The sequence below is a fragment of the Pipistrellus hanaki genome, assembly GCF_964339955.1.
Source record: "Pipistrellus hanaki genome assembly, chromosome: 3".
Classification (NCBI taxonomy): Eukaryota; Metazoa; Chordata; class Mammalia; order Chiroptera; family Vespertilionidae; genus Pipistrellus; species Pipistrellus hanaki.
Window position 1 is genome coordinate 5,871,428 of NC_140505.1, and position 15,810 is coordinate 5,887,237.

General features: G+C 45.9%; 1 protein-coding gene across 1 annotated transcript in view; it reads left to right on the plus strand.

The window, feature by feature from the left end:
- LOC311618694 (teneurin-3) overlaps nt 1–15,810 on the plus strand; it is a gene marked incomplete at its 3' end in the record, with an annotated part of 452,876 nt that overhangs the window by 401,249 nt on the left and 35,817 nt on the right. The window contains exons 6-7 of the mRNA XM_084876249.1: nt 1,733–1,855; nt 11,483–11,697. Coding sequence (XP_084732375.1) covers nt 1,733–1,855; nt 11,483–11,697 — 338 coding nt within the window. The remainder of the gene's footprint in view (nt 1–1,732; nt 1,856–11,482; nt 11,698–15,810) is intronic.

The following is a 15,810-nucleotide window of genomic DNA, read 5'->3' on the forward strand; positions in this document are numbered from 1 at the left end:
AAGGTTTATTAAAAAAATAATAATAAAAAATAAAAAAAATAAAAAAAACTAGGTAGCCCAGCCGGCGTGGCTCAGTGGTTGAGCATTGACCTATGAACCAGGAGGTCATGGTTCGATTCCCAGTGAGGGCATGTGCCTAGGTTGTGGGCTCGCTCCCCAGTGTAGGGCATGTAGGAGGCAGCTGATCAGTGATTCTCTCTCATCATTGATGTTTCTATCTCTCCCTCTTCCTTCCTCTCTGAAATCAATAAAAATGTTTTTTGAAAACCTAGTAGGTATCAGACACTGTGAACGGTAAATGAAATACAAGAGATTATGGAACAGTCGTGGGAAAGATGCTCCATCCTGGTGATCAGGCTTCTCCAGGAAGTGGGCACCTTCCGTCTGAGGGAGGTGGGGGGTCCCCCAGGGGACGGGACGCATCGCGGTCAGAGGGACTGTTACTGGGGAGGTACCATGGTCGGCCAGGTGACTTCCAGGAGCTCAGTCATCTGGGGTAAAGAATAAATAAATGAAACGCCCCTACCCTGAGGACTGTCCTGCTGCCCTCCACATGCACTGCCTAGGAAGTTCACGTCGATGAAAGAAGGTCGGGCAGCCAGCCTCACTGTTTAAGAAAACCTGATGTTTAACAATAGGACGTCACTTGTCCAGGGTTAAATCCTCGATTGAGGGCAGAGCCAAAGTTTGTACACTGTGCCAGTTTAATTGTGTTACTACGTGTGTTGGATGCTATTAAATAATATATAACAGTTTTAATTAGATTTAGAAATGTATAACTATATATCTTATAGTTGTCTTTTCTAAATATTTTATATGAATAAAGTTAGTCAACAACATTTTTACAATGTATAAGATTACTAGAGGCCTGGTGCATGACATTTGTGCACTGAGGGTAGGGGGGTCCCTCAGCCCCGCCTGTGCTCTCCTGCAGTCTGGGACCCCTCAGGGGATGTCCTACTGCCAGCTTAGGCCTGCTCCCGGTCCTTAGAGCTGCAGCAGAGGCGGGAGAGGCTCCAGCCTTCAGCCCGGCTTCTGGCTCAGCAGCACTCCCCCTGTGGGAAACCACTGACCACCAGGGGGCAGCTCTTTCGTTTAGCGTCTGCCCCCTGGTGGTCAGTGCACATCATAGCGACCGGTGGTTCCGCCGTTTGGTTGATTTGCATATTAGGGTTTTATTATCTAGGAAGATCAATATATAATGAAGCTTCCTGACAGATATACAGGTGGGCTTGATCTGGACCAACGCTGAGTTGTGTTATAAAGTCCTCTTACATTTAGAATGTTAAAATAGTATCTTTTGTGCATCAGTATCCAGTCTGATCATTTCATGTGCCAACTCACCCACCTGTGATCCCAGTTTTGAGTTTTACCTTCATCCAATGAATGGCATCGCGTCTCTTGAGAACCTGTAGGTTTTGCAACGAAGTGCTATGCGCGGGAGGGTTCAGGGCGGAGGGGCTGGAGCTCCGACGAAGAGAAGGTGAGCGTTCTTGCCCAGGAGTTCTGGTCCAGGTAACGGGGAGACAGCAGAGCATGTGTGTGCCATTAACGGAGAAATAGCAGAGCCAAATCCACTGCGTCTGGCTCGGGCCTGCTCGTTTTCGGATCTCTGCCGTGCAGTTACCCTCGGCGTCGCGTGTTAACGTGACGTGACCTGTTATACACACGCCTGCCTTTGGCGGTGCGGCGAAAGCAGCGGCCCTCTAACCCGCCTGTCTCCTCCCCCCAGCGATGCACCTCTTCGGCCTCAACTGGCAGCTGCAGCAGACGGAGAACGACACGTTTGAGAACGGGAAGGTGAACGCGGAGGCCGTGCCCACGCACACCGTGGTGCGGCCCGCCGGCGACAGCGGTAAGCCGAGCTGCGTGGCCTGTGTGTGTCCGTGAGCGTCTCTGTCCGTGCGTGTGTCCTTACCCCCTGTAGGTGGGAGAGAGAGGGGGCTTTGAAATTGCTGGTGTCGTCCCTTAATGAGCAGTGGTTAGTCATGTTCTTGAACAGTTGAAAACGGACACTGTTGTTATGGGAATAACACTGCGGGCCCTCTGGTTAGACAGCCAGCCTCCCCTCCGTCCCCTCCTGCAGAGGTGTATTCTGTTTTATTTTTCAGTCTGAGAATAGATGGTAACTCGGCCTGTCATTGCTGTTTCCTTGGGTAGGTGACGCCTTCTTCACCCAGCGGCTGTGTGGGCTGGAATGCCGTGCTAGTTTTGGTGTTATCCTCGGGAGCCATCGTAGGAATCCCTGTCACTGGTTGTCTTTCTTTTTATTCACTGGGATTTTATGAAAGGAAGCTTCTCTTGGATCTTGCTTTGAGTGCATAGTATTCATTCATTCCGCATTCACTTACTGAGCATATATGATGTGCCAGATACAGGCCAAGGTTCAGAGGATAGAGCAGCGACCAAGAGACAGTGACAGCTGCCCCCAGAGCCAGGGGATTTCTAGGCAGGACCGACGTCAAGCAGGCAGTGGCTGTGTGTGAGCAAACGCACCGCAGGGAAAAGCAGAGCGCGCCATGCCAGGGCATTCAACGTGACCTTCCCGAGAAGAGAGCAGTGAGACAGAGGCCAGCATTTAGTCTGTGATCGTTTGGGATAGTGTAAGACCAAAGGAACATCCATCCATTTTGGTTAATAACAACTTTGGCAAATGGCTTTATATATGTACTCTCTTGTATGAGTATAGATTGAAACACTGCATCTGTATGAGTGTGCACGTGTGTATATCTGTGTGTGTGTGTGTGTGTTACTGTTTAAACAAAATAATTCAGATTGCTTTTAAATTTTCATTATTGTTCATCATGTGTCTATTCTCTCAAATACTAGACAATTTCAGCAAATTAGAGCTGAGCGGGTAGAAGATGGCCTGGGAACTGAAGAGCTGGGATGAGCGTCCACAGGCGTGTCCTGTTCAGTATTGTTTATAGAACGTGCAAGGCAGAGTGGTTCCTCCATTGGGTGCCATGTTGCTTCCGCCCATCAGGCTACATTGCAAGACAGTTCCGTCTTCTCTCACGTCACTCAGGATGTAAGGGGCTGTGTCCAGGTTTGGCCTGTGGTGGTTTACAGAAGTGATGCAGAGATCTCAGAGTCAGCGAAGGAACCCAAGGGTAGAGCACAGGATTGCAGGGTGGGGTCCGGACTGTACATGCCTGGCCTGGCTTCCTGCCATCTTAATTTTCCGTGCCTCCATGGGGCTTAAGATGTTATCACTTACCCTCTTCAAAACTGAGTCAGACTTTTATAGCTGGATTTCTTCCCTGCCTTTCTGTTGTAATCGTCTGCATCTGTTCTCTCATATCATCGGCAGGCAGCAAATGCATACGTGGAAAGGTATTTAGTATTTTATAACTTCCAGTGGGCTTTCTGGTGTCACAGGATGATGATCAAACAGTCCCAAACCTCCTGATTACCAGCCTGATTATAAATACTCTGTTGTGTTGTTACAGTATCTAGTGTTGCTAAACTGTCATCTATAAAATATCTCAGAATACAAACTACTTTTTTATATAAGTTTTTATTGATTTTAAAGAGAGAGGAAGGGAGAGGGATCGAGAGATAGAAACATCAATGAGAAAGAAACATTGATTGGCTGCCTCCTACACGCCCCCTACTGGGGATCTAGCCTACAACCTGGGCATGTGCCCTGACCGGGAATGGAGCTGTGATCTCTTGGTTCATAGATCGATGCTCAGCCCCTGAGCCACACCGGTTGAGCCCCAGTGCCATTTTTATGGCACTGTCTGAAAAACCCCACCTCCCTGATGTGTTTCCCTGCACACGGGGTGTCACGTGAGTGTGGAGAGGCATGGCAATAGCTCTGGGTACATGGTCTCTCTGTGTTCTCATCCTCTGACACCTGTATTTTGAGCCAGTGAGGCTGCTGTGACACATGCTTGCCGATGGAAGGAAAAGTCACAGTCAGCCGGGGGAAGACTGCTCGTGGCTCTCACAGTCAGGCACCACGGGACGGGGCGGGAAAATCTTCAAGACGGAACCCTGTTGTGTTTGAAGATGCAGCACAGCTCCCTCTTACTTGGTCTGATTCCCAACCTCCATGCTTTGAGTTTAGATAAATGATAGATAGATAGATAGATAGATAGATAGATAGAAAGATAGATAGATAGATAGATAGATAATAGATAGATAGGTAGATGGTAGATAGATAGATAGATAGATAGATAGATAGAAGATAGATGATAGATAGATAGATGATAGATAGATAGATGATAGATAGATAGATAGATAGATGATAGATAGATGATAGATAGATAGATAGATAGATAGATAGATAGATAGATAGATAGATAATAGATAGATAAATGATAGATAGAATAACCACAGGCACCCAGTTGCCCTACCTGTGTTTTTGCCTTCATCCTTCCTCCTGTTTCCCATGGTGAACCCTACAGACAGCCTGCGTGTTGCCTGTGACCATTCCCAGGCCAGGCTCTGGGGTGGGCGGGAGGAGAGTACTCTGGACCCGACCTCCTTCATTTCCTGGGAAGCCAGAGTTTCTGGAATTCAGGACCCGATGAGAGACTCCTGTGCCCGGCCTTTCTCCAGAGGAAGGGGCTGTGCCAGGTGTGTACAAGTTTATCAAACTGTGTCCCAGGCGCGCCCACTGCCAGGCGTGCTGATGATCAACAAGGAGCCCTTGAAACGCCAGCAGGAGTGGCCCTGATCAGCGAGGGCCATGACTTGGAAAGCGGGGGTATGTGATTTAAAACGACAAAGCCCTCACAGAGCTCCGGCCCCTGGCATTTGCAGGCAGGAGCAGGCGTGCCCAGCTCACCTGAGCTGCCGGGTCGGTGGATTTGAGCAAGGAAGGGCAGTGCTGTCCGTTTGTCTCTCCATCAGTGATTACAATGAGAGGTCAGGTCCACAGCGCCTTGTAGAAAAGACACATTCTAAGGCATTGATTCAAAACACGTTCATTCTAAAACCTGGAACAGTTTGAAGCCAATGGAAATCGGTAGGCACTCAAAAATGAGATTTGTGTTTCATAGGAAAAGCTAGCATGGATCGCCGCACTTGGAACTATTTGGTTCTTGTGTGCCTGAAACAAAATGTGGACACAAATCTAAGTTTGATTTCCTGTGACCATAGTACTCTTACGTGTTCTACAAAACCTGTTTGCTTCTACATTGAGTTATGCTTGTAACTATTGGTTGCACACACAACCGAAATCAACCTAAGTATGACTTAAGTAGATTAAACATTTTGACAATTATTAAACATCAGAAGTGGAAACCCCCCCCCCCTTTGAATGAGATGAATGGGGACTTTTTCAAATAGTTTATGTATTCATGGATGAATATTACTCATTACAAGAGCAAAGCAACATGCAGTATCCACTGTATTCCTGTTTCCCATTGTTATAAACATAAGAAGTCTGGGACAAAAGAAGCAGATGGAAACGGAAGGATGTTTTTAGAGTTATGCCATTCCATTATGTGAAATCCTTAGCACTCATATTTCAAAAATCACATTGTGATTTATTTCCAGAAAGTGTGTGCCACGGTCTACAAGCTGTCAGTTCCATCCCATTTCCTCTTCCGTTTTAGTGAATGCAAGGAATTGGCACCTGCCTGCTTGCAGAAAGATTTGTCACGGAGTTTTCTGAAGCCATTCTGGTCTGTGAAGTATGCCAGGCTTAGCACAATGCCGAGCGACACTTTTCCTGAGTGGCGCTCTGTTGACACTCACTGGCACACAGAGTTTGGTAGGAAATTGAGCTTTCGTTCATTTACATTCACCTTTGTCATTAGAATCCTTTTGGAAGGCTTTTTTTTTTTTTTATCATATTACATGCTTTAAATATCTCTCTTTAATTAGCTCATGTAATTTAGGGAAGTACCTGTATGTAATTTACTGGCAGAGCATGTACTCATTAAAACCAAGCTTACTTTTGGTCAGAAAGAGTCTGACTTTATATTTTTCAGTTCAAATAAATTAGTATACATTTTTCACAAGCATCTCAGTTCTGAATTCCTATTCTAGATGGATAGCAGATAGATAGATAGATAGATAGATAGATAGATAGATAGATAGATGATAGATAGATAGATGATAGATAGATAGATGATAGATAGATAATAGATAAATGATAGGGAGGTAGGGAGGTAGGTAGATAGATAATAGATAAATGATAGGCAGATAGATAGATCAGGAATCTTCACACAGTTTGTAATTGGATTGAATGATGCCTCACTGCCGTGGATATTTCCTACTTTACTGATGTTGTCTCTGCAGTCATGCAGCCCTCTGCATGTGGCAATGGTTCTTGGACGCCAGCCCGAGTAGGTGATGAGGGCACTGAGCAAAAGTGTGTTCCCTCCCTCTCGATACAGCCTGTTTCAGGGCCACGGCCAGCCTTCCCACTGCACTGCTTGGACCGGGATAGAAATGCGTGTAAGGCGGGGAAAGACACTGCCCTCACGTGCTCTCATGGTGCCTAGAATAAAGGGGGATTTATCAACAAAAGCACTCCAGAGCGTGTCTTTGCCCCCTGGAAGCTTCATGCTCCCCGCCAGGGTGCACGGTAAGGTCCTGGGTGTGCGAGAGGCAAGTCTTCATGTACAGAGTCCACGTGTGGGATTGTTGAAGTTGTAGAGAGCGATGCCTTTAGAGCAGTCTGCCCTCTCCGTGCAGGCTTCATTCCGCAGCCTGTGACTCCGCTCGCTGGAGGACTCCTGGACCCGTGCCCTCCATGACCCGGGAGCTCTGAGATTCTGACTAGTTAGGACTAGTCAGATTCTGATGTTATGACTGGTGAGGCTTTCTCATTGGAGAAAAAACAACCATTCTAACTACTGCGTCCTACTCAAGCACATGCAGTCAACCTTGGTTCTTTTTTTCTTTTTTTTAACAAAAGAAAAAGGGTCACCTGTTAAATTAGCTGTGGGAATAATTGGATAAGGAGATACACTTATTAACAGCAGTGGGCAGGCATATTTCAGTGACAGAGTTTAACCTGTTCAAATCATTAGCTGGAGAAACCAATAAAGCAAAACCCTGACACTCTACAAGTAGGAACTTGGTTGCTACTTTCAAAGCTTGATGTTTTGGGGGGAAATTCTGTGGTTCCCACGTTTATGCTTACCAGCTCTCAGAGCACAGGTGTGCCACTAAAATGGCTAAAAACCATGATGGCGGCCACAGACACTACCAGCCCCACGGCGTCTATGAAATCACACTGGGTTAATAACAGTAAAGTTCAGCAATAGCCTTAGAAATGTATGAACTTGATGAGCGTGTCCAAATACAAACATTTCCATATTTAATGATTATTTGTGTGCTAACAGATCTTAATGAGGAAAAAGACCTAATACTCCAGTATTTCAAAAATATTTTCATGTGGAAGTCAACCAAAAGACAGAACTTACCAGGAATCTCTGACAAGTTACAGCACAAAGAATATGATGTTACAGTATTCATGGTTGACTTTATTTCACAAGACTGGTCATTTCTTCACAGTAAAAATAGGTATAACTGAGTCCTAAAGTTAAGGCTAAGCAGATGTTTCAGTTTGGTTCAATGGGATCATATGTCTGATTTCATGTGAAATTGACAAATGTAAAATTTAGTAGTTTAAAATAACACATTTGTTGTAAAAAAAAAAAAAAAAAAAAAAAAAAGCAAGGATTATACTTATGATTATATAGAGGCCCGGTGCATGAAATTCATGCACTGGGCAGGGGGACTCTCAGCCCGGCCTGTGCCCTCTCACAGTCCGGGAGCCCTCAGGGGATGTCTGACTGACAGCTTAGGCTCACAGGGAATAGGCCTATGCTGGCAGCCAGAATCCTTAGCACTGCCGTGGAGGCAGGAGAGGCTCCCGCCACTGCCGCTTCACTCGCCAGCCATAAGCCCTGCTCAGGGATTCTGGAGCGCACTAACCACCAGGGTGCAGCTCCTGCGTTGAGTGTCTGCCCCCTGGTGATCAGTGTGCGTCATAGTGACCGGTCATTCCAATGTTCGTCAATTTGCATATTAGCCTTTTGTTATATAGGATAGAACACACATAGTTCTGGCATCATGCAGACCTTGACCTGACTCTTGACTCTACCCTGCACTTGGGTCACATAATTTATTTCTCTGAGCATTAGTTTGCTCAGTTCAAAATACCATCAACCCCATAGCATTTTTTGTCCTTTCAAACAGATAATAGAGGCGAAACCATCGGGCCTGTTGTAGGTTCTGGGTACAGGTTACTTTGACTTCTCTTCTCCCTCCTCCACCATTTCTGTAGAAGCTGATTCATGACAAGGTTAGGTGCCTGTGCAGAAGCGTGTAAAGAGAAAAGCAGGGACTGGGCTCTAATTTCATATTTTCTATGAACAAAGGAATCTCTCTGGTTAGATGGGAAACAGCCATCTCAGGTCTGCATGGTAGAATTATATTCTTTATCTTTTTATTTAATTATATGTCCTGATTGAGCTAGCATGAATATGTATAACTATTGTAAGAGAGGTATTTAAAATTTTAGTGAGTGATGCATAATGTATAACCTTTGAGCTGATACGTGAAAAATGACGATTCCTATAGCCCAATTTTTACTCCTGTTCCCTAGAGCATTTTATATTACAAAGTTAGTTCAAGGTAAACAGACCCTGAGAGCTAAAGAGCTGTTCAATGCCAGGATTATGGACTTCGAGGGGAAGAAGAGAGGAATCGATGGTGTAAACAATGTTTTTTATTAAACTTTCCTGGCCACCCCCTTCCCCCTGCCTCTACCTGGTCACTGGCAGCTGCATCCTAACGGGCTCTCCACTCCCAGCCTCCCCCGCTGCGGCCTGCAATGTGCTTGGAGCAGTGACTTCGTTTCTCCGTTAGCCTGGTCACACCTTTAACGAGTCTCCTTTCCCGCCAGCTCTGCTTCACAGCTGCTGGTACAGGATGTGGTAGTCCAGGCAGAAAGCAATCCCAACATTTCCTAGCAATAGCCTCTCCCTCGAACGTCACATGCATCTGTCCGTGAATATGATGTGAATCACATTGGATCCTAACGGTCATAAACTGGAGGTCACCATGCTCGTGGGTGATCGCAAGCCATGTTCCTTAGTAATCTTGAATTCTGTTTCTCCTGATTACACACACACACACACACACACATGCATACTCACACATACATGCATACTCACGCATACACACAACACAGGAACAAGCAAGTGCCTTGGAGGCATTGAAATACAATGTACTCATGTTAATTCTACTTGAAGTATCTCTTTTTAAAACATGCCATACATTATTTGCACCTAGATATATAAAAGCCAAGCAACCAGAACTACAGTTGCTTTGACATGAAGTACAGCCCAGATCAGCCCCTCAACCCAGATCGGTGGTGGAGCCAGCCAGCTGACCTCCAAGGGCCCCTCTCCCCAGCTAGCCCAACCCCGATCAGTTCCAATCAGGGCGGGCTGGCTGGACCCCTCCAGTGCATGAATCCGTGCCCCAGACCTCCAGTAGTAGTATTATGCTAGTAAATACATGCATCTGCAGGGAAAGGGGTAAAACAGCATTATGGATAGAGATGAAAATACAAGATACAAAAACATCCCTAGCACGAAGTATAAAGACCCAGTTCTTTAACCTGGCATTCCAGGCCCTTCCACGCTGCTGCCCTCTGCCTGCCCAGCCTTACTTCCCATTCCTCCCGTGACTTCCACTCATTCAGAACCTACTGCGTGCCCAGCGCTCGGTGTAATATAATCCTCACAGTGGCCGGCGATGGCATCGCTGTCCCGGTTTTACAAATGAGGTTTAGTGTCTTCCGTCCAGTCACACAGCTGGTTAGTGAGAGCAAGGACTCAGACCCAGGTTCATCTGCCTCCAAAGCCAGTTTTCCTGACTGCGAGAGCCACCCGGATCTCTCTCAGGAGCAGCCTGACCTGTGCCATGTGACCAGTCAGGATGCTCACCGCAGCTCAGAAACCGTGTCCTACATGACCTTCAGCGTTTACCTAGAGCTTAACTCATCTGTGCCATCCCTCAGCCCATAGTGTTGTCCCCTCCTCTGACCCTCAGTCATATGCTATTTAAGATTGTCATTAAACTAAGATCGCTCAGAACTCTGTGATTTGACATTAAGGCCTCTAAGTGCTGAACGAACCATTTCTCTGGAGGCCCTTATGTAACAGGCATTGAATAATATGATGTAATGTCTGAAATAACCTTCAGATTAATGTTTTTAAAAGATAAACTTAGTAGTAAGTCAATTCTGTGACTATATAAAGACTGAATTGCCTGGCTGGTGCGGCTAAGTGGTTGAGCATTGACCCAGGAACCGAAAGGTCATGGGTTTGATTCCTAGTCAGGGCACATGCCCTGGTTGCAGGCTCAGTCTCCGGGGCGGGGGGGGGGGGGGGGGGCACTGAGAACTCGGTTCCCAGTGGGGGGCATGCAGGAAGCAGCCCATCAGTGATGTTCCTCTCACTGATACTTCCATCTCTCTATCCTTCTCCCTTCCTCTCTCTAAAAAAATCAATAAAAGCATATTTTTAAAAATAAAAAGTGAAAGGACTGAATCAACAGAGGATCACTTGCCCAGTTTCCTTCTGTTCCTTAGCCTTCACAGCCCCTTTCTGAATGAGAGGCAGTGTGATTTTACCTCCATTTAAGGAAAATTACAAAACCTGCCTCTCTCACCAATCCCCAGAGGACAGCTGAGAAAGAACCTCAGCAAGGAGCGGCGAGGGGACACCCTACGGAGATAACTCAGATCTGTCTCCGAAAACCCCGCTTGCAGAGGAGGGGGGATGCCCACAGCGCAGTCTTTGTTCCTGCAGGTTGAAGGTCACTGGGAGGGATAATCCAGCGCACTGCTAAGGCTGGACGTGAATTTGAGGTGAGGGTCAAAAGAGAGAGGAAAAGTTGTAGCAGCCTATGTCTGAAGCTCTGTAAGAATTGAATCCTGCGCCTCCTTCCCTTCTCCATGGTCTTCCCACACACACCCCCTTGTCTGTTCCCTCCCAGCTCTGATTTCTCGCTCAGCCTAATAAACAGTTTAGCGGGAACTACTTGAATCAGTGCCATTGATTGGTTCTGTTGTTTGCTTAAGGATTGATTTGAAAATCTCCATAATCCATTCCGCCTTAATTTACACTTCAGTATGTTTGGAATGACTGATCACTACCAGACTTAATCTCTCCCAAGAAATAGCAAGACATATCATTTGCAGGATAATTATGTTTGAAGTGATCTAGCAGCACTGTGGGTGTGCAAACAGTTTCCATAATAGGCGTACCTTGGGGGAAGGCAAAGGATTTTGACTTAAGTTATCTTCAAGAATGTGTTGGTTGAGCTCACAGCATCTAACCAAAAAGGTTTTTTAAGGGAATATTATAGGTGAGTATTTCATTATGCGAGGACGATGACCTGTCAGAGCGCCTCGCACAGAGAACTTTCTGGAAGGTAGGCTGTTTGTGTTCTGTTTTGGTTTTCATGTTTTGTCCTTCCCTGGATCTCTTCCACTCAGGAAAATTGGGCGGATTCACACAGGAAAATAACACCATAGACTCCGGAGAACTTGATATCGGCCGGAGAGCTGTGCAAGAGGTGCCTCCCGGAGTCTTCTGGCGATCACAGCTCTTTATCGACCAGCCGCAGTTTCTGAAATTCAATATCTCCCTTCAGAAGGACGCACTGATCGGCGTGTACGGCCGAAAAGGCTTGCCGCCTTCCCATACTCAGGTAAACGCAGGCTTCGCTGTCAATGAGATGAAACTGCCCGTGTGCGTTTTTAACGTTATTCTGTTTCTCAACTTGGGCTGCTTAACTGTTTGACCACTTTTGTATTGATCCTTTACGGTGAGAAGAATTTCAGGTGGAGGGTTACAAGTGTCTTGGGGTTTTTGAATTAGTAGGAAGAATACCATTTTCTTCCTGGCTTGCTTTAACCGTTATTGATTGATTAAAGTGTACCAAAATCTGTGAGCAACTTAATGAATATTGAACATCAGTTCAGCACCTAATAAAACACCAGGGATTGTTCAAGTGTTTTACAAAGATTCTGTGGTCATTTGGGGTGATCTTATTCCTTTCATGTAATAGGTGCATTACATTTTTATCTTAAACATGTATTGATTCTATTGAAAATATATTACTTTTTTTTTTTCTTTACTTTATGCCAGATTTGCTCTTAGTAAAGAAATTATTGGGACATAAACATAAATACCATAATATGATTTCATCAACCAAGCCATAATTTCTCATCAACCCATGATGAACGATGAAATAAAGAGGCAAAAGTGCTTCATAGATGACCAAGGATGATCACGTGTTTGAGTGTGATACTCAAAACCCTTCAAACATTCGTATATTATAGACTCAAAGAACCTTGCAGTCTGTCTGCTTGCAGGAGACCCCTTCACAGTCACGGTCACAGCTAGGCGCTGTCAGTAGTTCCGCAGGCTTCATCACCGTCTAATACTGGGTCTGGGAATGAAACTCCCCTGTCATTTGGGGGAGCGAAGTGGGCGTTCTCGGGGCGCCGCTGAAAGGAGCATTTTCAGAAGCCCCCACAGGAGGGTGGGATGTGGAGGATTGTATGGGCGTGGAGCTGCGTTTCTCAGGTTCCAAAGTCCCTGTCCCTTAAGCCAGGCAGGAAAGGGAGCAGCTGGGGTTCCGGCAGAGCCAGACACAAGGCCAGGGCCAGAGCGCCGGTGCCTGTAGCAGCCGGTGCGGGTCAGCATCCAGCCGATGAAAGCCACTGGTCCGGGGCTGGAGCCCCACGGGGCCAGGCACCACTCGGCTCAGGGAGAGCATCCCCCGCCACAGGCGTCCCAAGAGGGAGCAGACAGAGAGATGTGGAAGTTGTGATATTCAAGGTTCCAGAGTTTGCGTTGGCCACGCCCATCCTGGCCAGTTACCTGTTTCCAGGTGTGATAGACAGACAAGCACTTTCCCATGTCACTCAGACCTTACTGGGCAAGTGCCTGACTGGTCTTCTTCTCCTCCTTGGCTGTTAAATAATAACCCAGTGATTACAACAGCATCAGTGGTGTATAAGAGGGAAGTGATGATTCAAAAGAGGTCCCATGGCCCTCACCGGTTTGGCTCAGTGGATAGAGCGTCTGCCTGCGGACTGAAGGGTCCAAGGTTCTATTCCAGTCAAGGGCATGTAGCTTGGTTGTGGGCACATCCCCAGTGGGGAGTATGCAGGAGGCAGCTGATCAATGTTTCTCTCTCATCGATGTTTCTAACTCTCTATCCCTCTCCCTTCCTCTCTGTAAATAGATTGATTTTTATTTTAATCAATAAAAATATATTTTTAAAAAATAAAGGAAGTCCCATGATGTCTAAGAAAAATTATTTAAATTACCATAAATAGGAGCTCAGACTTTTCCCAAGATCAACTGTTACGTTAGTAAATACAGGAATTCCCAAAATGTAATAGATGGTTAATTAAAATTGACAGTTGGATGAACTTATACTTGATAATCAGTTTTTTCACCCATGAAATTTCATGCTGAGTTTAATTGGATTTATAAAATGAAGACTAGAAGGTTTTCATATACTCTTTATATTATATCACTTTGTGAGAAAGGCTTTTTCTATAACAGAAATTTAAAATAGAAAATTATAAAGAAAAGTTGATCACATACTATTAAAAATTACATATTTTTTAAAAGGTGGCCAACAATATTTGAACATGCTCTCTCTAATGTCATGTGGCTCAGGGGAAATGTCATGGACATACATAAATTACATAGTTGTGAAATTTTTTAATATCGTGCTTTGGTGTATTCATTTTTCTGATTTAACATTTTCCAAATCTAGGTTATTAAAGTAAAAGTCTTTAATCCTCAGACATAAAATACTTCCGATTGCATATTAGTATTCAATTTAAAATTTTAAACTGCATTTGACTCCCCTTCCAGGCGACACTAACGAGGAAGTAATAGCCAGACTTTCTCCGATGGAAGGGGCCTCTGTAACTGCATGTGTAACAGATAGATGGGATGCATGCAATCCTAGAGGCCCGGTGCACAAAATCTGTGCAAGGGGCTCGGCCCTCACAGCCTCGTGGCTGCCTCAGCCTTCACAGCCGGAAGGTTATCCTGACGGTCATTCGCTGTTCGGCTGGATGTTCTAATTAGCATATAACACTTTTATTATTATAGATTCTGGTGAGATAGAAAAAAATACATGTTAGTCATTGGAACCACACACCTGTAAGTTCATCGAGAACACAACAGTGAGCATGTAACCTATCAATTCCAGAAATAATTTCAAAAAATAATTTTCTACATGTCATGCACTTCAAAGGTTTATTTAGAGATTTAGGGTGGGCTCTTTGCAAGTTGCACGTACCTGTAAGACTCTCGGGAGAAGTAAAAGGCGCAGTTTCAGGTTTTCCCATCATTCTCCTGGCATTTGAAGACGTCAAGTATGCATGACGTCTGCTTTCTCTGCTGCCACGTGTGTGGGTTTCAGTAGATTACACTTCTTCTTAAGCCCCGCAGTTAGAGAGGTACTTTCTCTGGTTTATTCGAGGTCAGCAGAGCCAACGTCTATTTCGGACTTTGGTGTTTAAGCATGACATATGCTGTAGGGCAGCCCACATTGAACATTTCCTGTTTCTGGGGAGCATGGAACAAATCAGCCTGAAACAATGAGGAGTGGCCGTTCAGGAGAGCTGCTGGAGTGAGAAAGTCTCCGATCCTTTAGACACTGTCCGTTTGATGGTTGCCGAGGAATCCAGTCCTTCGCCCTGAGGCCCAGTCCATGCTCCTGGCAGTGGGTGCCCAGGGAGGCAGTGTAACGCCCTGCCCTTACCCGTGTCCCGTCCCCTTTAGGTGCACACGTGGGAAGGCTGTTTAGCATGGGGGCTGGACACCTGGGCTCCAGGCACAAGCCTCCACCCACTTTGTGACCTTGTGACCTTGAACACATCACTTAACATCTCTGCAGGGTGGGGTCTCCCTGTGAAATGGAGGGATTGGATCAGGTGATCGGTAAAACCGATTCCTCCTCTCCGCTCCAGAGATTTGCAGGGAGACTATGCCGCCACCCCACATGGCTGATTGGAGAACACAGTCAAGTATTCGTAGATTCTGAGTTCTCTTGGTTAGAATAACTAATTGAGTTAAGCCTATGGACAGTCTGTTCAGACGTTAACCACCAAGAGACTTTGTCAGCTGTAAGCGTCATCTTCATAGCCACTCCCTAACGTGGTGGCACTGAGTCTTGTCCTAAAAGCAGCCTAAAACCTTAAGGCTCAGCGCACAAAGCATCCTCGGCTCCATGTCATGGGCAGGTCCACAGCGCAAACCTCGGTCTCTCAAGTTGGCCCTTACGTGATTGCTTTGCGGCCTCAGGACAAATGTTTTTAAATATTTCTGCTCCGTACAGTGTATTTACTTTCCACAGCGATGGTTTCAGCACTGAGTAGGGAATCTGTCTGTGGATAGTTGAGTGACCCCCTGAAATGCATGAACTGCCGACAGAAGGGCCTGGAACTGAGCAGATACTGAACACCTGTGAGCCACTCCCACCACCACCACCCTCACACCTGGCACTCCAGCCTCATCCTGCTGTTGGAAGTGTGATGCAAGTGGTATTTTCCCTGATAAAGGGGATCATTAGGAGGAAGGGTTTAAGAGACCAGTTAAAATCCAGCATCTTCTCCCTTTCGTTTCTCATTGACTGTGTTTCATATCAATGGACATAATGTTTCAATGCCGTGGGGCCAGGATGAGAAAGCTGTTTCTGCTAGGCCCATGGTTGGCAAACTGCGGCTCTCGAGCCACATGCGGCTCTGTGGCCCCTTGAGTGTGGCTCTTCCACAAAATACCACGGCCT